This window comes from Pecten maximus, chromosome 14, assembly GCF_902652985.1.
Source record: "Pecten maximus chromosome 14, xPecMax1.1, whole genome shotgun sequence".
In the NCBI taxonomy this organism is placed as follows: Eukaryota; Metazoa; Mollusca; class Bivalvia; order Pectinida; family Pectinidae; genus Pecten; species Pecten maximus.
In genome coordinates this window covers 28,083,286-28,100,459 of record NC_047028.1, presented here as the reverse complement: position 1 = coordinate 28,100,459, position 17,174 = coordinate 28,083,286, and the positions used below count along the sequence as shown (strand labels likewise).

The following is a 17,174-nucleotide window of genomic DNA, read 5'->3' as shown; positions in this document are numbered from 1 at the left end:
TGTTTAACTGAACTACAAGTAAATTGTTCATTATTATTAATGGGTGATATTTAAAGAGGCATTTTACGTAATTATATACATTGTATACCTAACTCTGAGGCTGTTTTTCTGATAAAAGAAATCTATCTGTTTAACTGAACTACAAGTAAATTGTTCATTATTATTTATGGGTGATATTTAAAGAGGTATTCCTTCGTTTGAATAAAGGTTAGGTCGTCAAAATTAAACTTCCTGGAAAATACATATTTTTTTCCAAGGAGTAAAAGTTATAATCTTTACATTAATAAGGCACTTTTACTCTCAAGTTCTTCGAGTATTAAGTCCTGAAAATTCTTAATTTGCCCTGAAGTATCACTAATTACGGCAAAGACATACAGTATTTGTATACAATACGTCTTTTTCTTGTACATTTTGGTGTTAATTTCCTTACTTGTAGGCACAAACACTCCTCGGATCGTTGTTCATAATAGATATCATCAATATAAATTGTTTCTGATGTCCAAACGAAGGAATACCCCATTAATCTTATTTGCAAATTAAGGAGAAAAATCTAGAAACTCAAGGTCATGTCAATGTCATAAATAAACGCAGTTCCAAAAAAGGTGAAAATACCACCTTTCCCTTGTTGTAGACCTCAATGCGATTCTGTGCATTTTTGGGCATGGGTATAATTACTTTTCACAGGGTTTCAGGTCTTATGATGCAACGTACTTGCTACACATGTACATTGCATGGCAATGAAAGTGTAGGATAAATTTTTGGCTGACTGCCATTACATCAATGTAGGTAATTTGCTTCATCATGAGGCCTTGAAAATGTCTGATAAGTAACTTTCTGACGGACTTGTAGTCATTTCATCAATGTTGGTAATTTGCTACATCACAAGGCCTTGAAAGGGAAATTTCCACCCTTTCCTTTTTTGGACATTTCATTGTGATTCTGTGCCTATTTTGGTATAAAGAGCTTATCGTGGAATATGGCTATTATATGATATAGCTGCTACATCGCGGGGCCATAGTAGCTTATAATTATGTAAATATTTGGTATCAGGCTTTTTCACATCATATTGAAAGACCCTGGTTTATTACATTTTTACCAGTGAAATATCAAAAATTATTCATTCTATAAAACTGATATTTTTCACTAGTGAAGAATATCATGTTTTTCACTAGTGAAAAATATCACTTTTGCTGATTTGACCAATCAAATTAATGATTAGAAAATACCAAAATAATTGACCAATCAGAAAGCCCGACATATATGTCAGCACCTGGACAGAGGAAACTACTTTTTTTTTGTTTACAAATTATTGCTGTAGTCCTAGTTAGCATACGGGGTAGGGTTTCCGTTGATAAAAAATGTAATAAACAGAATATCTAACAGTGTCTTCAGTAAAACCAGTGAAATATATTTGGTATTACTGAAGACACTGTTAGATATCCTCTATTTATCTACAGTATGTTCATTGTAGGAAATTTCTAGGGATGTCACCGTAGTTGTACTCTGAATTTACAGCCACAGAATGTGAATGTAGGAGTTTCAGCTGATTCATTTTAACCCACTTAATACTACCTTATTATTTTGTCGTCATTGTGATCCGTTCTTATTTGACCTGGACAGATGGTGCTTCTGTCTGGAAAAGTAGCAACGAAGGGCAGTGTGGCATATGTATCCCAGCAGGCCTGGATCATGAACTCAACGGCGCGTGAGAATATCTTGTTTGGTCAAGTTTACGATGAAGAGAAGTAAGTTCTAAGTAGATTTTTTTTTTGATTTTTTGCTAACTTAATCCTCTTTGTAGAGAATGTATTGAGAAGTCTTGTTTTTAAAGAGTATATTGAGAAGACCTCTTTGTATATATATAGGTTATTGAGAGGTTTGGCATACTGCAAAAAAAAAGAAGGATAAGAATAGTGATAAAATGGAAAAAGTTAAGATAAAAAACAATAAAACAAAAAAGGAAGGATGAAAATAATAAAAGAAAGGATAAAAAAAGAAAAAAAGAAGGATAAAAAAGAGATAATAAGGAAAGAAATTGAAAGTGAAGGTTGCAGAAATTCCAATCCAACAGGCAATGGATTTATCTGCAGAAAGTTTAATTGTAGTGTTGAATTCTAGGTATAAAGCGGTGGTTCAGGCCTGTTCCCTGGAGGAAGACTTTAAAGATTTTGTGGATGGCGATATGACTGAGGTATAGTGTAGTTTCATTCATGCTCCAGTTGTCCCTGAGCTCGAAACCATAGATTACTTACATGGAAAATTTTAACGGTCCTGTTCATTCTTTGACATCCTCCCAGAACTTGAAAGAGAGCATTCTTGCAAAAATTTATGATTTTCGCAAGTTTACGTTCTACACAGTAATTGTACATGATCAGTGGAAATTCTAAATGGTTGAAAAAGTTTTTTTTTTTGTTGAGAGTACAATTTTTGGCATACAGTACATGTAGATAAATATATCTATAAATACATTTTCCTCATTTATCTAAAGCTTGCCATAGTTGCCAATTTATTAAGGTGTCTCAACACTTTATCACTAGCTCTGTACCTCTGGGTTGCGAGTTCGAAACCTACTTGGGGCAGTTGCCTGGTACTGACCATAGGCTGGTGGTTTTTCTCCGGGTACTCCGGCTTTCCTTCACCTTCAAAACCTGGCATGTCCTCAAATGACCAGGGCTGCATGTTGATAAGGCGTTAAAGAAAATAAACTGAACCAAACCAATCAAACATGCTGTAATTACCATATTTTCATTAAATACAAGTTGAAACATTCTATATTAACATATTAAACAGTTATCAGTTCTGAAAAATATGAACATATATATATGTACTGTATATATATTTACAGCAAGGTGGAGATAAGTTAATTTAATTAGTAAGCATACATTGATATTTCTGACCATGTCAGTTGGCTGCCAGTCAGCAAACTCTTTTACATATATATTTTATATACATGTATGTATGTAAAAGACAGAAATATCTATGTTTACACTTTGAATGACATAGTTTCCATTTATACCTGTTCTAAGGTAAACGTATCTCATTGTAGATAGGAGAACGAGGTATTAATATGAGCGGTGGACAGAAGCAGAGAGTAAGTCTAGCACGAGCTGTGTACGCAGACAAGGACGTTTATCTTCTCGACGACCCACTGTCCGCTGTCGACATCCATGTCGGGCGTCACATCTTCAGCGAGTGTCTCGTCAAATGTCTTAAAGGAAAAACAATTTTGTTTGTCACTCACCAGCTACAAGTAAGTGATGTTTTTTACAGTCATACGCCAATAGCAATATATATAGCTACCAGTTACATGCATATTTATTTGCGGAAAGTAATATTTTTAGGTCACCTGAGGGGCGGGGCCAAAAAGGGTCAACATGACTAAAATTGAAAAAAATCTTCTTCTCAACTCCCAGATATGGTAGAATCAAATACTCTTCACAGAGAGAAGTAGGTCCTTTACCAAAATTGTGAATTTCATGACCCTTGGGTCTCACATATGCCCCTGGGGAGGGGGTAAAGTTTACTTTAGATTATATAGGGAAATCACAATTTTGACTATCATTTGTTTGATTTCTATTGGAATTTATTATTACTTTGTAAACATTTACATGTTTGCCCTGACTGACTCCCTGGGCTGATGGGCAGGGCCAAAAAGGTTCAATTAAATGAACTTAAATATTTAAAAACTCAGGTAACTTGCTTTATTAGAAATTAAAAATAATATAAAGGCAATATTCATCAAAGAAAAACTGAAATTTGTATAATTTCACTACTTTTTGTTTTTCCCAATATCACATTTTGTCGAGTAGAAATTCCCAATTCAATGGACCCTGGACCCAGTTGAAAAATGATAGGAAAATCCCTGATGTCTAATTATATTCTGGTTAAAAGGTCAGAAGTCACAGTTGATAACCTTCTTGATAAGACACATTGGGTCCTGTCCTGTTCTGATGACCTTTTGTACCCCTCAACAGGTTGATACATGTTAACCTGGTACATCATTAAGAATCATAAATCAAGTTCCTTTCAATAGAGAGGGTGGCATTTCAGGGCTTTTTCTGGGGGCTTTTTGGGGCCATTAATTGGCCCCATCCCCAATTGAATTTATTTCATGTTTAAGCCAAATTCCCAAAATATGCAGTTTACTCCTGAAAAAATCTTTCCAAATTTACCAATTTTCTTCCCAAAATGAGACAAAAAGGCCCTTTCCCAAACCAGTGAGAAAAAGCCCTGCATTACCGTTTTACAGACATTTTCTAGTTTGTATTTCTTTTGTCAAAAACCTCATAGTGCTTTGTATCACCTGTTGTAGTACCTAAAGCATTGTGATGGTATAATTGTGATGAGTGACGGCAAGATAACCGAGAGCGGTAAGCATGACGAACTCACCAAGAACAACGGTGAATATGCCAACCTCATCAGCACTTATTACTCCAAAGGAGAGAGTGATTCAGAAGAGGAGGAAGAACAGGAATTTAGAGGTAAACAATTTGACCTTTTGCATCCTGGTTATTCATTCAAATCTGTTGTCTCTACCCTTGTTCCCACTTTGAGAATATGACATTACATATATTTACATAATTGATATTGTTGATTGAGCAGAGTACAAAAGACACTTACTCTTCAAGATGACCTGATCTTATTCTCCGTGTAATTTGAAGAATTGATATTGTCACTATACCCTGATTCCCTTTTTGAGAACATGAAATTACATGTATTTAACTTATATTTACTTGATGGATGTTGTCAAATTTGAATTGTCAGGGGTCATCATGTATATAATATCTATATTTTGTTCATATTTTGCCACAGTTTGATCTATTTTTAATTAGAATTTTAAACTTTTATTTACATATCTGCAATTTTGGGCATGTTTTAATCAAACTAATTATCAATTCATTGTCACTGTCAAATCAGTGGTATATCTAACTGTACTCCAGTTATGAATTAATTTTCTTACTCTTAGAGAGGCTTGGATCTTCACCTAAAAGTCCGAGGGAAAGAACATTTTCGGGGACACGACAGAGGAACTCTTCAGGGAGAGAACGGACATTGTCATCATCTTCAAATCATTCCCACAGGGCCAAAGGCAGTGCTGTTGACAGGCAGATAAGTACGATGTCTGCGATGAGTGATGCATCTGGAAAGCAGCCAGTTCAAAATGGTGAGAATACTGGAAATTTTACGTAAGGTGAAATTTACTCTTAATACGTGAGAACCATTTGGTCGTAAAAAATTCCCCCATGTGTATGATTTAGTGAAATATGTGGTATTTATTGAACATATGGAAATCAAAATAAACAGATTACATTGATTGCAGAAATACTGTAACAGTAAACGTACATATTTTAGCAGTTATCTTATTTTTGTGCTATTCATCCTGGAAGTATTCCGCTAAATGGTAAACAGTGCTAACTGCATTTTCTCTATTATATTACTGTTTCTGTGTGAAATGGTTTTGGTGCGCAAATTTAGCAATTCGCTAAATCTGTTAAAATTCGGAAATGTGCTAAAATTTGAGTGCACCAAATATTTAATGGAAATAGCAAAATTATCTCTTCCCCACAGAAATAACCAAATTTACAGTACATAGAACCAGACCATTATGTATGTGTACAATCACATACAGCTGGAGACTTATTCTACAATCAACAGAGATAATTATAGTACAAAAAAAATTGAACAGTATCGCAAACTTATTTCTCATTATCACATGATTCTGTTCACAATGTTGACGTCTATTTTAGCCTTAAATTGATATTAATTTATACAAAATGAACAATATTTTTGATTCTCAGCTGGAAAATTGATGGTGGCTGAGGAGAGGGCAAAGGGCAAGGTGACTGCACAGACCTACTGGAACTATATACAGTCTGCGGGCGGGGTCTTCGTGACTGGCTTTGTGTTACTCACCTACCTCCTGAGTGTTGGTGTCCAGAGTGGGACCAGCTGGTGGCTGTCTTACTGGCTAAATCAGGGTAGTGGGGTAAGTACGGAAACACAAGCAGTGGGGTGATAGCTAGCTAGTCTGTCTTCCATCATTCACAGATTTGTCTCACTGGTTTACTGCTAGGTTTCATCTCAAGAGCTATAGTTCTGTTGGGATGTACATCTTTTAATTGGCTTACTGTATAGGGAGAGTGGGATAAAAACTATCCAGCTAAAGGACCCAGCTAAAGGAAATGAATAATCTATATATTAATGGCTTTTTAACTATTGATTATCATTAAACTCAAATTCATGGTGAAAATTAATGGGTTTTTGCATTTTCATGCAACTTCGATAATGGATTTAATGGTAAGTTAATGGAATATGTAAATTGTATGTTGTGGTTGTAACACTGGATTATATAATGACTTCATTGAATGAGAGAATTCTGTTTTTACAGAACACAACAGTGCAGGTAACAATTGGGAATATGACTGTGAACAGAACAAGTACAAACATCCGACACAATCCCGACATCAATTTCTACGCCATGATTTATGGACTTGGCATTGCGGTAGTCATCGTGATAACAATTTTTAGGACACTTCTCTTCATGAAAGTAAGATATTCTGAACAATCCTCTCTGGTCTGGCCATTTAAACTTCATAATTATATTTTACTGTTAGATATTAAGTTGAATAGCCAAGTTGTGTCCTAGAGGCCGTATATAATAAAATCCTGTCTATATAGACTACTTGTATATATTAATAAAACCTGTATATAAAGGCCACCTGTATATAGCAAAGTCTGTTTCTAAAAACCACTCGCTCGTATGCTTTTATAAAATTTATCTACAGAGGCCATATTATTTCAGTTATTAATGTAGCAAAATCATTAATTAGAGCCATGTACTCATGAAGGCCACTTCCTCTGGTTATTTGATTAAGTAGACTGACATTCATATTAATAGTAGACTTTTCAGAATATAAACTTATATAAATTTAATTTATTTAGAACGCAAATCTGGTATAGAGTATTTGATGATGATTTTTATTTAGGAATGTGCATGGAACTTTGATTAATTCTTATTTTATATTTCAAGGAAATCTTACTGATGTATGGTTCCTTGTCGAGACGTTTCACATAATCACACTCGTTACTATTTTCAGGTCACACTTCATGCGTCCAGTAAGATGCATGATACCATATTCAGGAAGATACTCTCCTGCCCAATGCAATTCTTCGACACAACTCCAGTTGGTAGAATCATCAACAGGTTTTCCTCGGATATGGACGAGAGTATGTACCACATAATATTCACTTCCATCATAAAATCATAGTGTCTTGTCCAAGCCTAAGGACACATCCTTGTCAGCAGGAATGGTCTGTGTTGATGTGGTTTTGTCCTTTGGTGAGACACTTTACCCGGCCAACTTGTTTGGATTGCATAAATGGGCCTCCATTTTTTGTTCAGTGAGGTAGTCACCAACTACTACAAGGAGACCCTGCCTCAAAATGACCCTGACTGTTTACAGGGTTATAAACCCAACACACAATTCCATCATAAATTGTCTTTAATATTTTCTTGAGAATATTTTCTGTAAAATGTAATGTTTGGATATGAGGTAGGCTTAAGTCAAAGAATACAATAATAGATAGGAAGGATGTATAACAATGGTGGTTTAAAATGTGTGCACATACAATCGAAATGTAAATGTTTAGAAGCATTCTGTAAAATTATCAAACCATATAATTGTCATATATTTTGTTTTTCTGAACAGTTGATATCCGTCTGCCTGGAAGTGCCGAAGTTTTTCTGATGAACATCCTGACTATAATATTCGCCCTCGTTTCCATATGTTACGTATCACTTTGGTTCCTGATCGCCCTTGTTCCATTGGTTGCCTGCTTCGTCCTCCTCAATGTCATCTTTACCTCGGGAGTACGAGAACTGAAACGACTGGACTCCACAACACGATCTCCATTACTTAGCCATGTCACGGCCTCTATTCAAGGAATATCTACCATTCATGCTTTTGGAAAATCACAAGAATTCTTGAATAGGTCAGTTTAATTAACGATGCAATATATTCCTCTGCCATACTCCAAGAAGGTAATATTATATATTTGTAGTGTATCAAATCTAGTTGTTATATAACCATTCCAATGACTTTAAAAATTCTCACTTCTACACCAACCATTCAGTTAGAGGGAGTTAACTTTAAAGTCTAAACATCCAATCAGTGGCATTTACTCTCAGCTATTTACATAAAATGTTAAATGGTTTTAACTCTCTCTCTCTCTCTCTCTCTCTCTCTCTCTCTCTCTCTCTCTCTCTCTCTCTCTCTCTGTTTATCATTCAACATAATAAACACTTCTTTCTATAAAAGAACATTCAAGGGAGTTAACGCCCTAATTTATGAAATCCACATAATGGGATTGATACTCAAGTTTACGTACATCTACATGAATAATACAAGGGAATTAACTTTCACATCTGCATGATTATAATTATAAAAAAGAACATTAATTTCAAGGACATTTACTCTTGAATTTAAACAAACCACTCAAGGGTCAGTTAATTCTCATGTTTACAAAAATCACTTAACTGAATTAACTTCCCAACATATGTAACCTTTCAAAGGAGTTTGCCCCCATAGATTGAACCATGCATGGGAGTTTGTTTTCAGGTAAACTTGAAGCTTTTAAGGGCATTAACTCTCAAGTTTACATAAAATATTCAAATCAGTTATTTACAGATAATTTTTATTTATTTTGATGTGTCTGTACATATTTTGCATCATTAGATATTTACAGATTCCTAAATTTTATTAAAGATTTGTTTTTACTTGTAGATTTCACCAGTTAATGGACACCAATACTCTGCCATTTTTCCTCTTCTACTCGTCCAATCGCTGGCTGGCGGTCAGACTTGACTTACTAAGTGCAATAGTTATTGGAATAACAGGACTTCTGGTTATTCTCACTTATGAAAGCATGACCCCTGCTCTAGCAGGGATGGCCATGGCCTTTGCTATTCAAGTAAGTTGTTGATGATAATTCTGGGTACTGGAGAGGCATTGATACATTTGATCTGTATGAATATTGATACAAATATTGGCAAATCTGTATTAACTGCAATTTTTAATTGGTTATTGATTTGTTTATTTATTTATTCATTTTTTTCTTTTTTTTTTGAGGACAGAATTTAATTTACAAAGAAAATAGTATGTGATTCAGTGAAAATAATACCATTAGAGAAAAATATAGTCCATTTCATAATTATACTTCTATGTAGTAATGAGATGGTAAAACAATATATCATTAGAGAAAAGTATAGTCAATTTCATAATTATGCTTTGAAATAGTAATGAGGTTGTAAAACATTATCATTAGAGAAAGGTATAGTCCATTTCATAACTATACCCCAATTTAGTAATGGGATGGTAAAAATATTAACATTGGAGAAAATTATACTCCATTTCATAATCATACCCCTTCTTATTAAATTAAACAAATGGTATAAAATTATGCATCAGTGCATCTTAAATGTGAGTACACCAATTTATCATAGCCTGTGTTAAAATTTGAACCATTGAAAGAAAAAAAACAATCATCATGATACAGTTTTAATAATGATAATATAATGAGGAGTGAACGAGATAGTTTTGTTGTTGTAGATGACCGGACTATTTCGGTTGAATGAGATATTTTTTGTTGTTGTAGTTAACCGGACTATTTCAGTTTACCATCAGACTGGCTATAGAGACTGAGGCTAGGTTTGTTTCTGTAGAGAGACTGCAGCATTACTCCAAGGTAACCTATAGTTAAGTCTTTTTAGGAGAGTTTATCGCTTACCAATACTGAGTCACCTTACCAATACTGAGTCACCTACCAAAACTGAGCCATCATACCAATACTGAGTCACCTTACCAATACTGAGTCACCTTACCAATACTGAGTCACCTACCAATACTGAGCCATCATACCAAAACTGAGTCTTCTTACCAATACTGAGTCACATTACCAATACTGAGACTGAGTCACCTTACCAAAACTGAGTCTTCTTACCAATACTGAGTCACCTTACCAATACTGAGTCGCCTTACCAATACTGAGACTGTGTCACCTTACCAATACTGAGTCACCTTACCAATGGCGAGACTGTGTCACCTTACCAATACTGAGTCACCTTACCAATGGTGAGACTGTGTCACCTTACCAATACTGAGTCACATTACCAATACTGAGACTGTGTCACCTTACCAATACTGAGTCACCTTACCAATACTGAGTCACCTTACCAATACTGTGTCACCTTACCAATACTGAGACTGTGTCACCTTACCAATACTGAGACTGAGTCACCTTACCAATACTGAGTCGCCTTACCAATGGTGAGACTGTGTCACCTTACCTAAACTGAGTCACCTTACCAATACTGAGTCACCTTACCAATACTGTGTCACCTTACCAATACTGAGTCACCTTACCAATACTGAGTCACCTTACCAATACTGTGTCACCTTACCAATACTGAGTCACCTTACTGAGACTGAGTCACCTTACCAATGGTGAGACTGTGTCACCTTACCAAAACTGAGTCATCTTACTGATACTGAGTCATCTTACCAAAACTGAGTCATCTTACTGATACTGAGTCATCTTACCAATACTGAGTCACCTTACCAATATTGAGTCACCTTACCAATACTGAGTCACCTTACCAATGGTGAGACTTACCAATGGTGAGACTGAGTCACCTTACCAAAACTGAGTCATCTTACTGATACTGAGTCATCTTACCGATACTGAGTCACCTTACCAATACTGAGTCATCTTACCGATACTGAGTCACATTAACAATACTGAGACTGAGTCACCTTACCAATACTGAGTCACCTTACCAATACTGAGTCACCTTACCAATACTGAGACTGAGTCACCTTACCAATATTGAGTAAAAAATATGGAGTAAATATACAATACTTAGCCAACTTATCATTACTGAGTCACCTGAGTTACACTTAGTGCTTAGTCACCTTACCAGTACCAAGTAATGTTACCAATACTGATTCATTGGTGTATGTTACTTATGAGTTATTGTTGTATGTTACTGATGGGTTATTATTGTATGTTACTTATGGGTTATTGTTGTATGTTACTTATGGGTCATTGTATGTTACTCATGGGTTATTGTTGTATGTTACTTATGGGTTATAGTTGTATGTTACTTATGGGTCATTGTATGTTACTCATGGGTTATTATTGTATGTTACTTATGGGTTATTGTTGTATGTTACTTATGGGTCATTGTATGTTACTCATGGGTTATTGTTGTATGTTACTTATGGGTTATTGTTGTATGTTACTCATGGGTTATTGTTGTATGTTACTTATGGGTTATTGTTGTATGTTACTTATGGGTTATTGTTGTATGTTACTCATGGGTTATTGTTGTATGTTACTTATGGGTTATTGTTGTATGTTACTTATGGGTTATTGTTGTATGTTACTTATAGGTTATTGTTGTATGTTACTTATGGGTCATTGTTAAATGTTACTTATGGGTTATTGTTGTATGTTACTTATGGGTTATTGTTGTATGTTACTTATGGGTTATTGTTGTATGTTACTTATGGGTCATTGTTACTTATGGGTCATTGTTGTAGGAAGAAGCATCTGAAGCACCTGCCATCATCAAGAACAATCGCCCCGAGTCCTCTTGGCCCAAAGATGGCGCTATCACATTTAAATCAGTGAAAATGCGTTACAGAGAAAACCTGCCATATGCTTTAAAAGGAGTGTCATTTGATGTTCTCCCTCAGGAAAAGATTGGCATAGTGGGAAGATCAGGATCAGGTAAGTGTTTATGATTTGTTCAAGGTCAGACAAATGCTTGTCAGGGAAAGAAGATTGTGAACAATTGGCATCTCTGTCAATAATAACTGTATATATTTTCCTGACAGGTAAAACGTCCCTATAGATGTGGCACTGTTTTTTCTCTCTCAATAATTACTACATGTACATATATATATGTATGTATTTTTCTCACATGTAGATTGCCCCTAGATGCATATATGTGGCATTGTTTCGTCTGTCTTAATGATAACTATGTATTTTCTTGACAGGTAAATTTTCTCCAGGTATGGCACTGTTTTTCTCCCTCAATGATAACTGTATGTGTTTTCCTGACAAGTACTGTACATCCTCTGTAGGTGTGGCACTCAATAATAACTATGTATTTTGTATTTTCCTGACAGGTAAATCCTCCCTAGGTGTGGCACTGTTTCGTCTTGTAGAGTTGAATTCCGGTTCCATCTTGATTGACAAGATGGACATAAGTAAAATTGGTCTCGAAGACCTGCGGTCAAAACTGGCCATAATTCCCCAGGATCCTGTCCTGTTTGTTGGAACAATCAGGTTTGTACATCTTCAGAAGTACAGAAGTTTGCTGTTTAGTTTTCAATCCATAAAAATGAAATACAATTTTACTGTTTGTACAAATTTTGCCATCTTATATTATGCAAGATAAAAGACAGGTTAATAAGCAACCCTATATGTATTTGTGCATGTACATTAAGAATGGAATTCCCCAGAATTATGTGTGAATGACATCATCAATTTATGTGGTTTTTCATCTGCTGATTGAAAACAGTAGCACCTTGTAGCACTGTGATTACAAGTTAGTCCAATAGAAGGCAATTGTGTTTGAGTGGCAGATTATCACAATGAAGTTTTCTGTTGATAGTGTTTTTGAGCATCTGTGTTTTCTCACAAAATTATATCCTTCTTACTTCAGTTACAAAATATTGAGAAATTGAGTTTAAAATATACCTAAATTCATACACCAACATAATATTGTAGCATTAATATTGTTTTACGACGTTCCAGAAAATGTCAAGGTGTATGTGATTAGTTTATTTTGTCACACAACTGTGCCCATGCTGACGTGTCAGTATTCTAGTTTGCATTGAACCTTCTTCGGAACCAAAATGCTGGATTTGGTTACAGGAAAACGCTGACAGTAATACATGGTACTCAGAGGCAGATTCCAAAACGGGAAAAATATTTGTTATACTGGTATATTAAATTAGGAGTTCTTGCCATAATTACCGAAATGTCCTGGTACAGGCCCTATAGGCCTATTGTTTTAGTGCATATCTGTATAGTTCAAAATGTTCACCTTGTGTGTTATTAACTAGATGTATGTTATGAAAATATAGTTTTATTCCTAGAATGCCCCTCAACTTGTTCAGAATATTTCAAGTCGCTTACTTTACAATTGTATTAACACTGATTTCTTTGTTGACAGGTATAATCTGGACCCATTCCAGCAGTACACAGACCCACAACTATGGGAAGCTTTAGAAAAATGTCATATCAAGGAAACGGTGAGTGTTTGCTTTGTAATCTTTCATTTATCTAGAGATGAGAAAGCGGTGGATGAAAGAGGCTTAATTTTGACTATTTGTTTTGTGTACTTGATTTGCTAAGTGAACACGGAGACATATATAGAGAGATTGGCTACTCTCTATTTGCCCCTATGTCTACGTGGCGGCCCCTGACCTTCCCACAATTCTTTGCCGTCGCTCGGTTCAGTCTTCACTTAAATTGACGCCATATTGGAGAAAACTTGAAAACCAGACACATAATTATAGATAATTTCTATTTGAAATCATCACCCAGATCCAAGAATTTGCTTTAATTTTATTAATATCAAAGTACAAATGTGTCATCAATATTAAATATATATATAAATATTAAGTATGAAAGTCGAGCACACCGCACGGAAGATTGGCGGAAAGTTCCAATTTTCGAAAAGTCCCTTTGTGGGTTTTCAAAAATACAGATAAATGACAACAATGTGCATGATAAACAAGATCATATCCCATAAGTATGATAGTTTTTGGATAATGTAGTAACTTTTGCAGAGGCCTATTTAAAATGATAATATCATATGTTTTTTGTGTGTATTTAAAATTGACGATGTTTTGGTCTGACGTAATGGCGGATTAACCAGAACATGTCGAATAAGTTACAGTACATGATCAATACACACATGCACAAAGCCTGATTTACCTGTGCTTGCATGCGTTTGATTGAGGACAAGGCGCTTTCAATGAGGGATACGCTTGAGTGGTCACGAATAAAGGGAACCACCATTTGTACGGGAAAATAGCGATGCTTCTTAATTATCTCTGTGTATATATGTCTCTGGTAAACAGTGATAATGAAAATTGTTTGATTATTGGTTAAGACTTTTCATCTGTTACTGTCCACAGATTCAAAATTATATAAATCAAGCTGTTTTCATTGTTTCAACTAATTACAGATTGTTAGCCTGGAGCAGCAGTTAGACTCCCCCGTGGTGGAGAATGGAGAGAATTTCTCCGTAGGTGAGAGGCAGCTAATGTGTCTGGCCAGGGCTCTACTCCGCCACAGTAAGGTACACACCTTTTATTTCAGTGTCAAACAAATCCCCTTTCATTATTGATGTCATTTTTTTTTAGTTTCATCGGGGTATGAAACAAATTTTGTTTGCAAACTATGCGGATTCATACAGAAGTTTGCAAACAAAATCTATGAAAGAAATTCTCAGAATTTTTTTCATAGAAGAATGAAAAGAATTTTTTGACCAATCACATTGGAGTATTTACCATGAAAACAAAGAAAAATTAATTATATACATTATGAATGTTGCTAATAATATCAATGACAAAATACAAATTTAAATATTATCCATACAATGGTACATTAATATGGTAGTCTCATTGTTTAGGGGGATCTCAGGTACTTTATTTTTTTTCCAAAATTTATGATATGTGCACATGTATATATACACCGGTAAACAATTGTATCAAATTTGTATGTTGAATAATGATATGAGCTGTCACTATTTCAAAGTTCTGTAATTTGACTGAATTGTCTCCCTTGTGGATTATGTGTCAGCATATGAAGGTTCCCAACTGTAAGATTGGGATTAGATAAAGCAGGAAAATGCTTAACAGTTAGCAGAAGAGATTCCCTGATTGTGTATGAGAAATATCCCACCATATCCCGTCCTGTCCCGTCCCTTCCCAACACATCACGTTCCATCCCACCACATCCCAACACGTCCTGTCCCACCACATCCCATCATGTCCCGTCCTGTCCCACCACATCCCATCCCGTCCCGTCCCGTCCCGTCCTGTCCCACCACGTCATGTCCCATCCTGATTCAGTGTACCTAGATAATCTTAGGAACTACTGATCTGATCCTCCTGAACTGTCTTTCAGGATGTGAAGTGACATTTATGTCTAATAGACATTTTCTAGTTTTATTTTAAATTTGAAATTCAAAATGGTGTACACAATTCAAATTGATTTGACATTTCAAATAATAAACGACTTAAAAAGTCCATTGTAACTTATAAGTTGAGATACCAGAGATATTCATCGTAACTTTGACCATTCCTAGATTCTGATGCTGGACGAGGCGACAGCTGCCATAGATACAGAAACTGACGCCCTAGTGCAGACCACCATCAAGGAAGCGTTCGCTGACTGTACGATGTTAATCATCGCCCACAGACTGAATACAGTTCTCAACTGTAACAGGATTCTTGTAATGGAGGATGGCAAGGTGAGATCTAAGAGTTCACTCCACATTTAATACAGAGGTATTGAGGTATTTAAACCCTCGACTACAATTGTTTATGAACCAAAAATATGTATATCCCCGTATGCAATAACAGAATACATTTAAAAAATTTAAAACTGATTTTATGCCGGTCAGATTTGATAATGACATGGCATTGTCCATCCATCTTGCATTAACTTTTGTTTGTCCAGTAGTCTCCTCCTTTTTGGACTAATTTCTTTAAAATTTGGAATGCATTATAATAATTATTTGAAATTATGTTTTGCCTGAAAAGAATTTAGTTTTGTCTATTTTTGCAAGTTATCACGGTTTGCTCATGTCAGTAATTGATTTTTGTCTGGCGATCTTTTCAACCGACTATTTGAAACTTGGAAAGCATTAAAGTAATGATATGCTTCCCCAAAAAATCTTTGATTTAGCTATTTTTGCAGCAGCTCGATCTTGCCGTTCATTTATTTCTATTATGGTATTTGAATCTTGTCCGGATATTTTCTTCTGTTTTATATCAATTTCTTTGAAAGTGTGTAAGGTTTTATAATATCAAATTGTTTTTAATGAGATGGAGACTTTTGATAACCTTTTTTTGCAAACTTTTAGAAAATTGAATATTGACATTTACAGCACGCTTGAGCGAGCTACTCTTAAGGTGATGCAAATCTTATTTCAGTTCAACATATTAATATGTAAAACTATATCATGCCATTTGACGGGCATATATTGTTCCGACCTGCAGTACTGTTGTTTTTAAATGGAAAATCCAGAAAGATTTTTTTTTTTTTTTCAGATGGTGGAATTCAATTCTCCAGCAGTTTTAGTTGCAAACCCAAAGTCCAAATTTAAGATGATGCTGGATGCAACTGAAGGTGACCATGATCACAGATGATGGAGGACAACAAATAGGAATGTTTATAGCTGATCTAAATATCACTTACATTTAAAATGTTTTTATAGCCATATATTACGTAATGGGCATCAATAGTGATGAATGAATTGTTTTATAGAAACCCTGAGTCAACGTGAAAATATCTTTGTTGACACTAGTGTTCAGTATGCTTGTTGATGTATCATTATAGATATTCATTTGTTTGGTGTGTATGTTTCTGCCGGTTTGAATGCAAAAAAAAATAATTTAGATTACTGAAACACATCAAGCTGATCTGCTTCCTATACATGCAGCCCTTGGTATAACTCAATGTAAATATTATTATTGAATTTTTCAGTTTGTTTTGTTTTGTTTTGTTTTTTTTATCTAAATTAGGTATCAACAGCCCTTTTCATCTCTAGTTGTATATACCGTATTTATTCTAATAAATGCCCCGGGGGCATGAAATTTTTCCAGGGGGGGGAGGAGGGGGGGGGGGAGGGGGAGGCGTTTAATGGAGATCAAACTTTCAGAGTTGGTAAGTTGTGAGATCTGTTGTATATACCCATTTCACACCATGAAACATGTGTATATGTATCCAAAACATTGTAAAACTAAGTGACAAACATTTTGACACCCGTGTATGAAATTGCAAGAAACATAAACTTTGTTATTTATATTTACGGTAGTTGTACATTACATAATACATAACAACGGTAAGTCCTTTTTCTCAAATCGAGA

The 17,174-nt window shown here is 35.1% G+C and overlaps 1 protein-coding gene across 1 annotated transcript in view; it reads left to right on the top strand.

The window, feature by feature from the left end:
• LOC117342237 (multidrug resistance-associated protein 5-like) overlaps positions 1–16,913 on the top strand; it is a 51,775-nt gene extending 34,862 nt beyond the window's left edge. Inside the window, 17 exon segments of the mRNA XM_033904297.1 lie at positions 1,621–1,745; positions 2,119–2,191; positions 3,047–3,250; positions 4,313–4,481; positions 4,967–5,164; positions 5,799–5,986; positions 6,389–6,547; positions 7,098–7,227; positions 7,710–7,992; positions 8,784–8,970; positions 9,655–9,744; positions 11,601–11,790; positions 12,192–12,351; positions 13,244–13,322; positions 14,264–14,377; positions 15,389–15,553; positions 16,356–16,913. Coding sequence (XP_033760188.1) covers positions 1,621–1,745; positions 2,119–2,191; positions 3,047–3,250; positions 4,313–4,481; positions 4,967–5,164; positions 5,799–5,986; positions 6,389–6,547; positions 7,098–7,227; positions 7,710–7,992; positions 8,784–8,970; positions 9,655–9,744; positions 11,601–11,790; positions 12,192–12,351; positions 13,244–13,322; positions 14,264–14,377; positions 15,389–15,553; positions 16,356–16,454 — 2,613 coding nt within the window. The 3' untranslated portion in view covers positions 16,455–16,913.
• Positions 16,914–17,174: the final 261 nt, after the last annotated feature.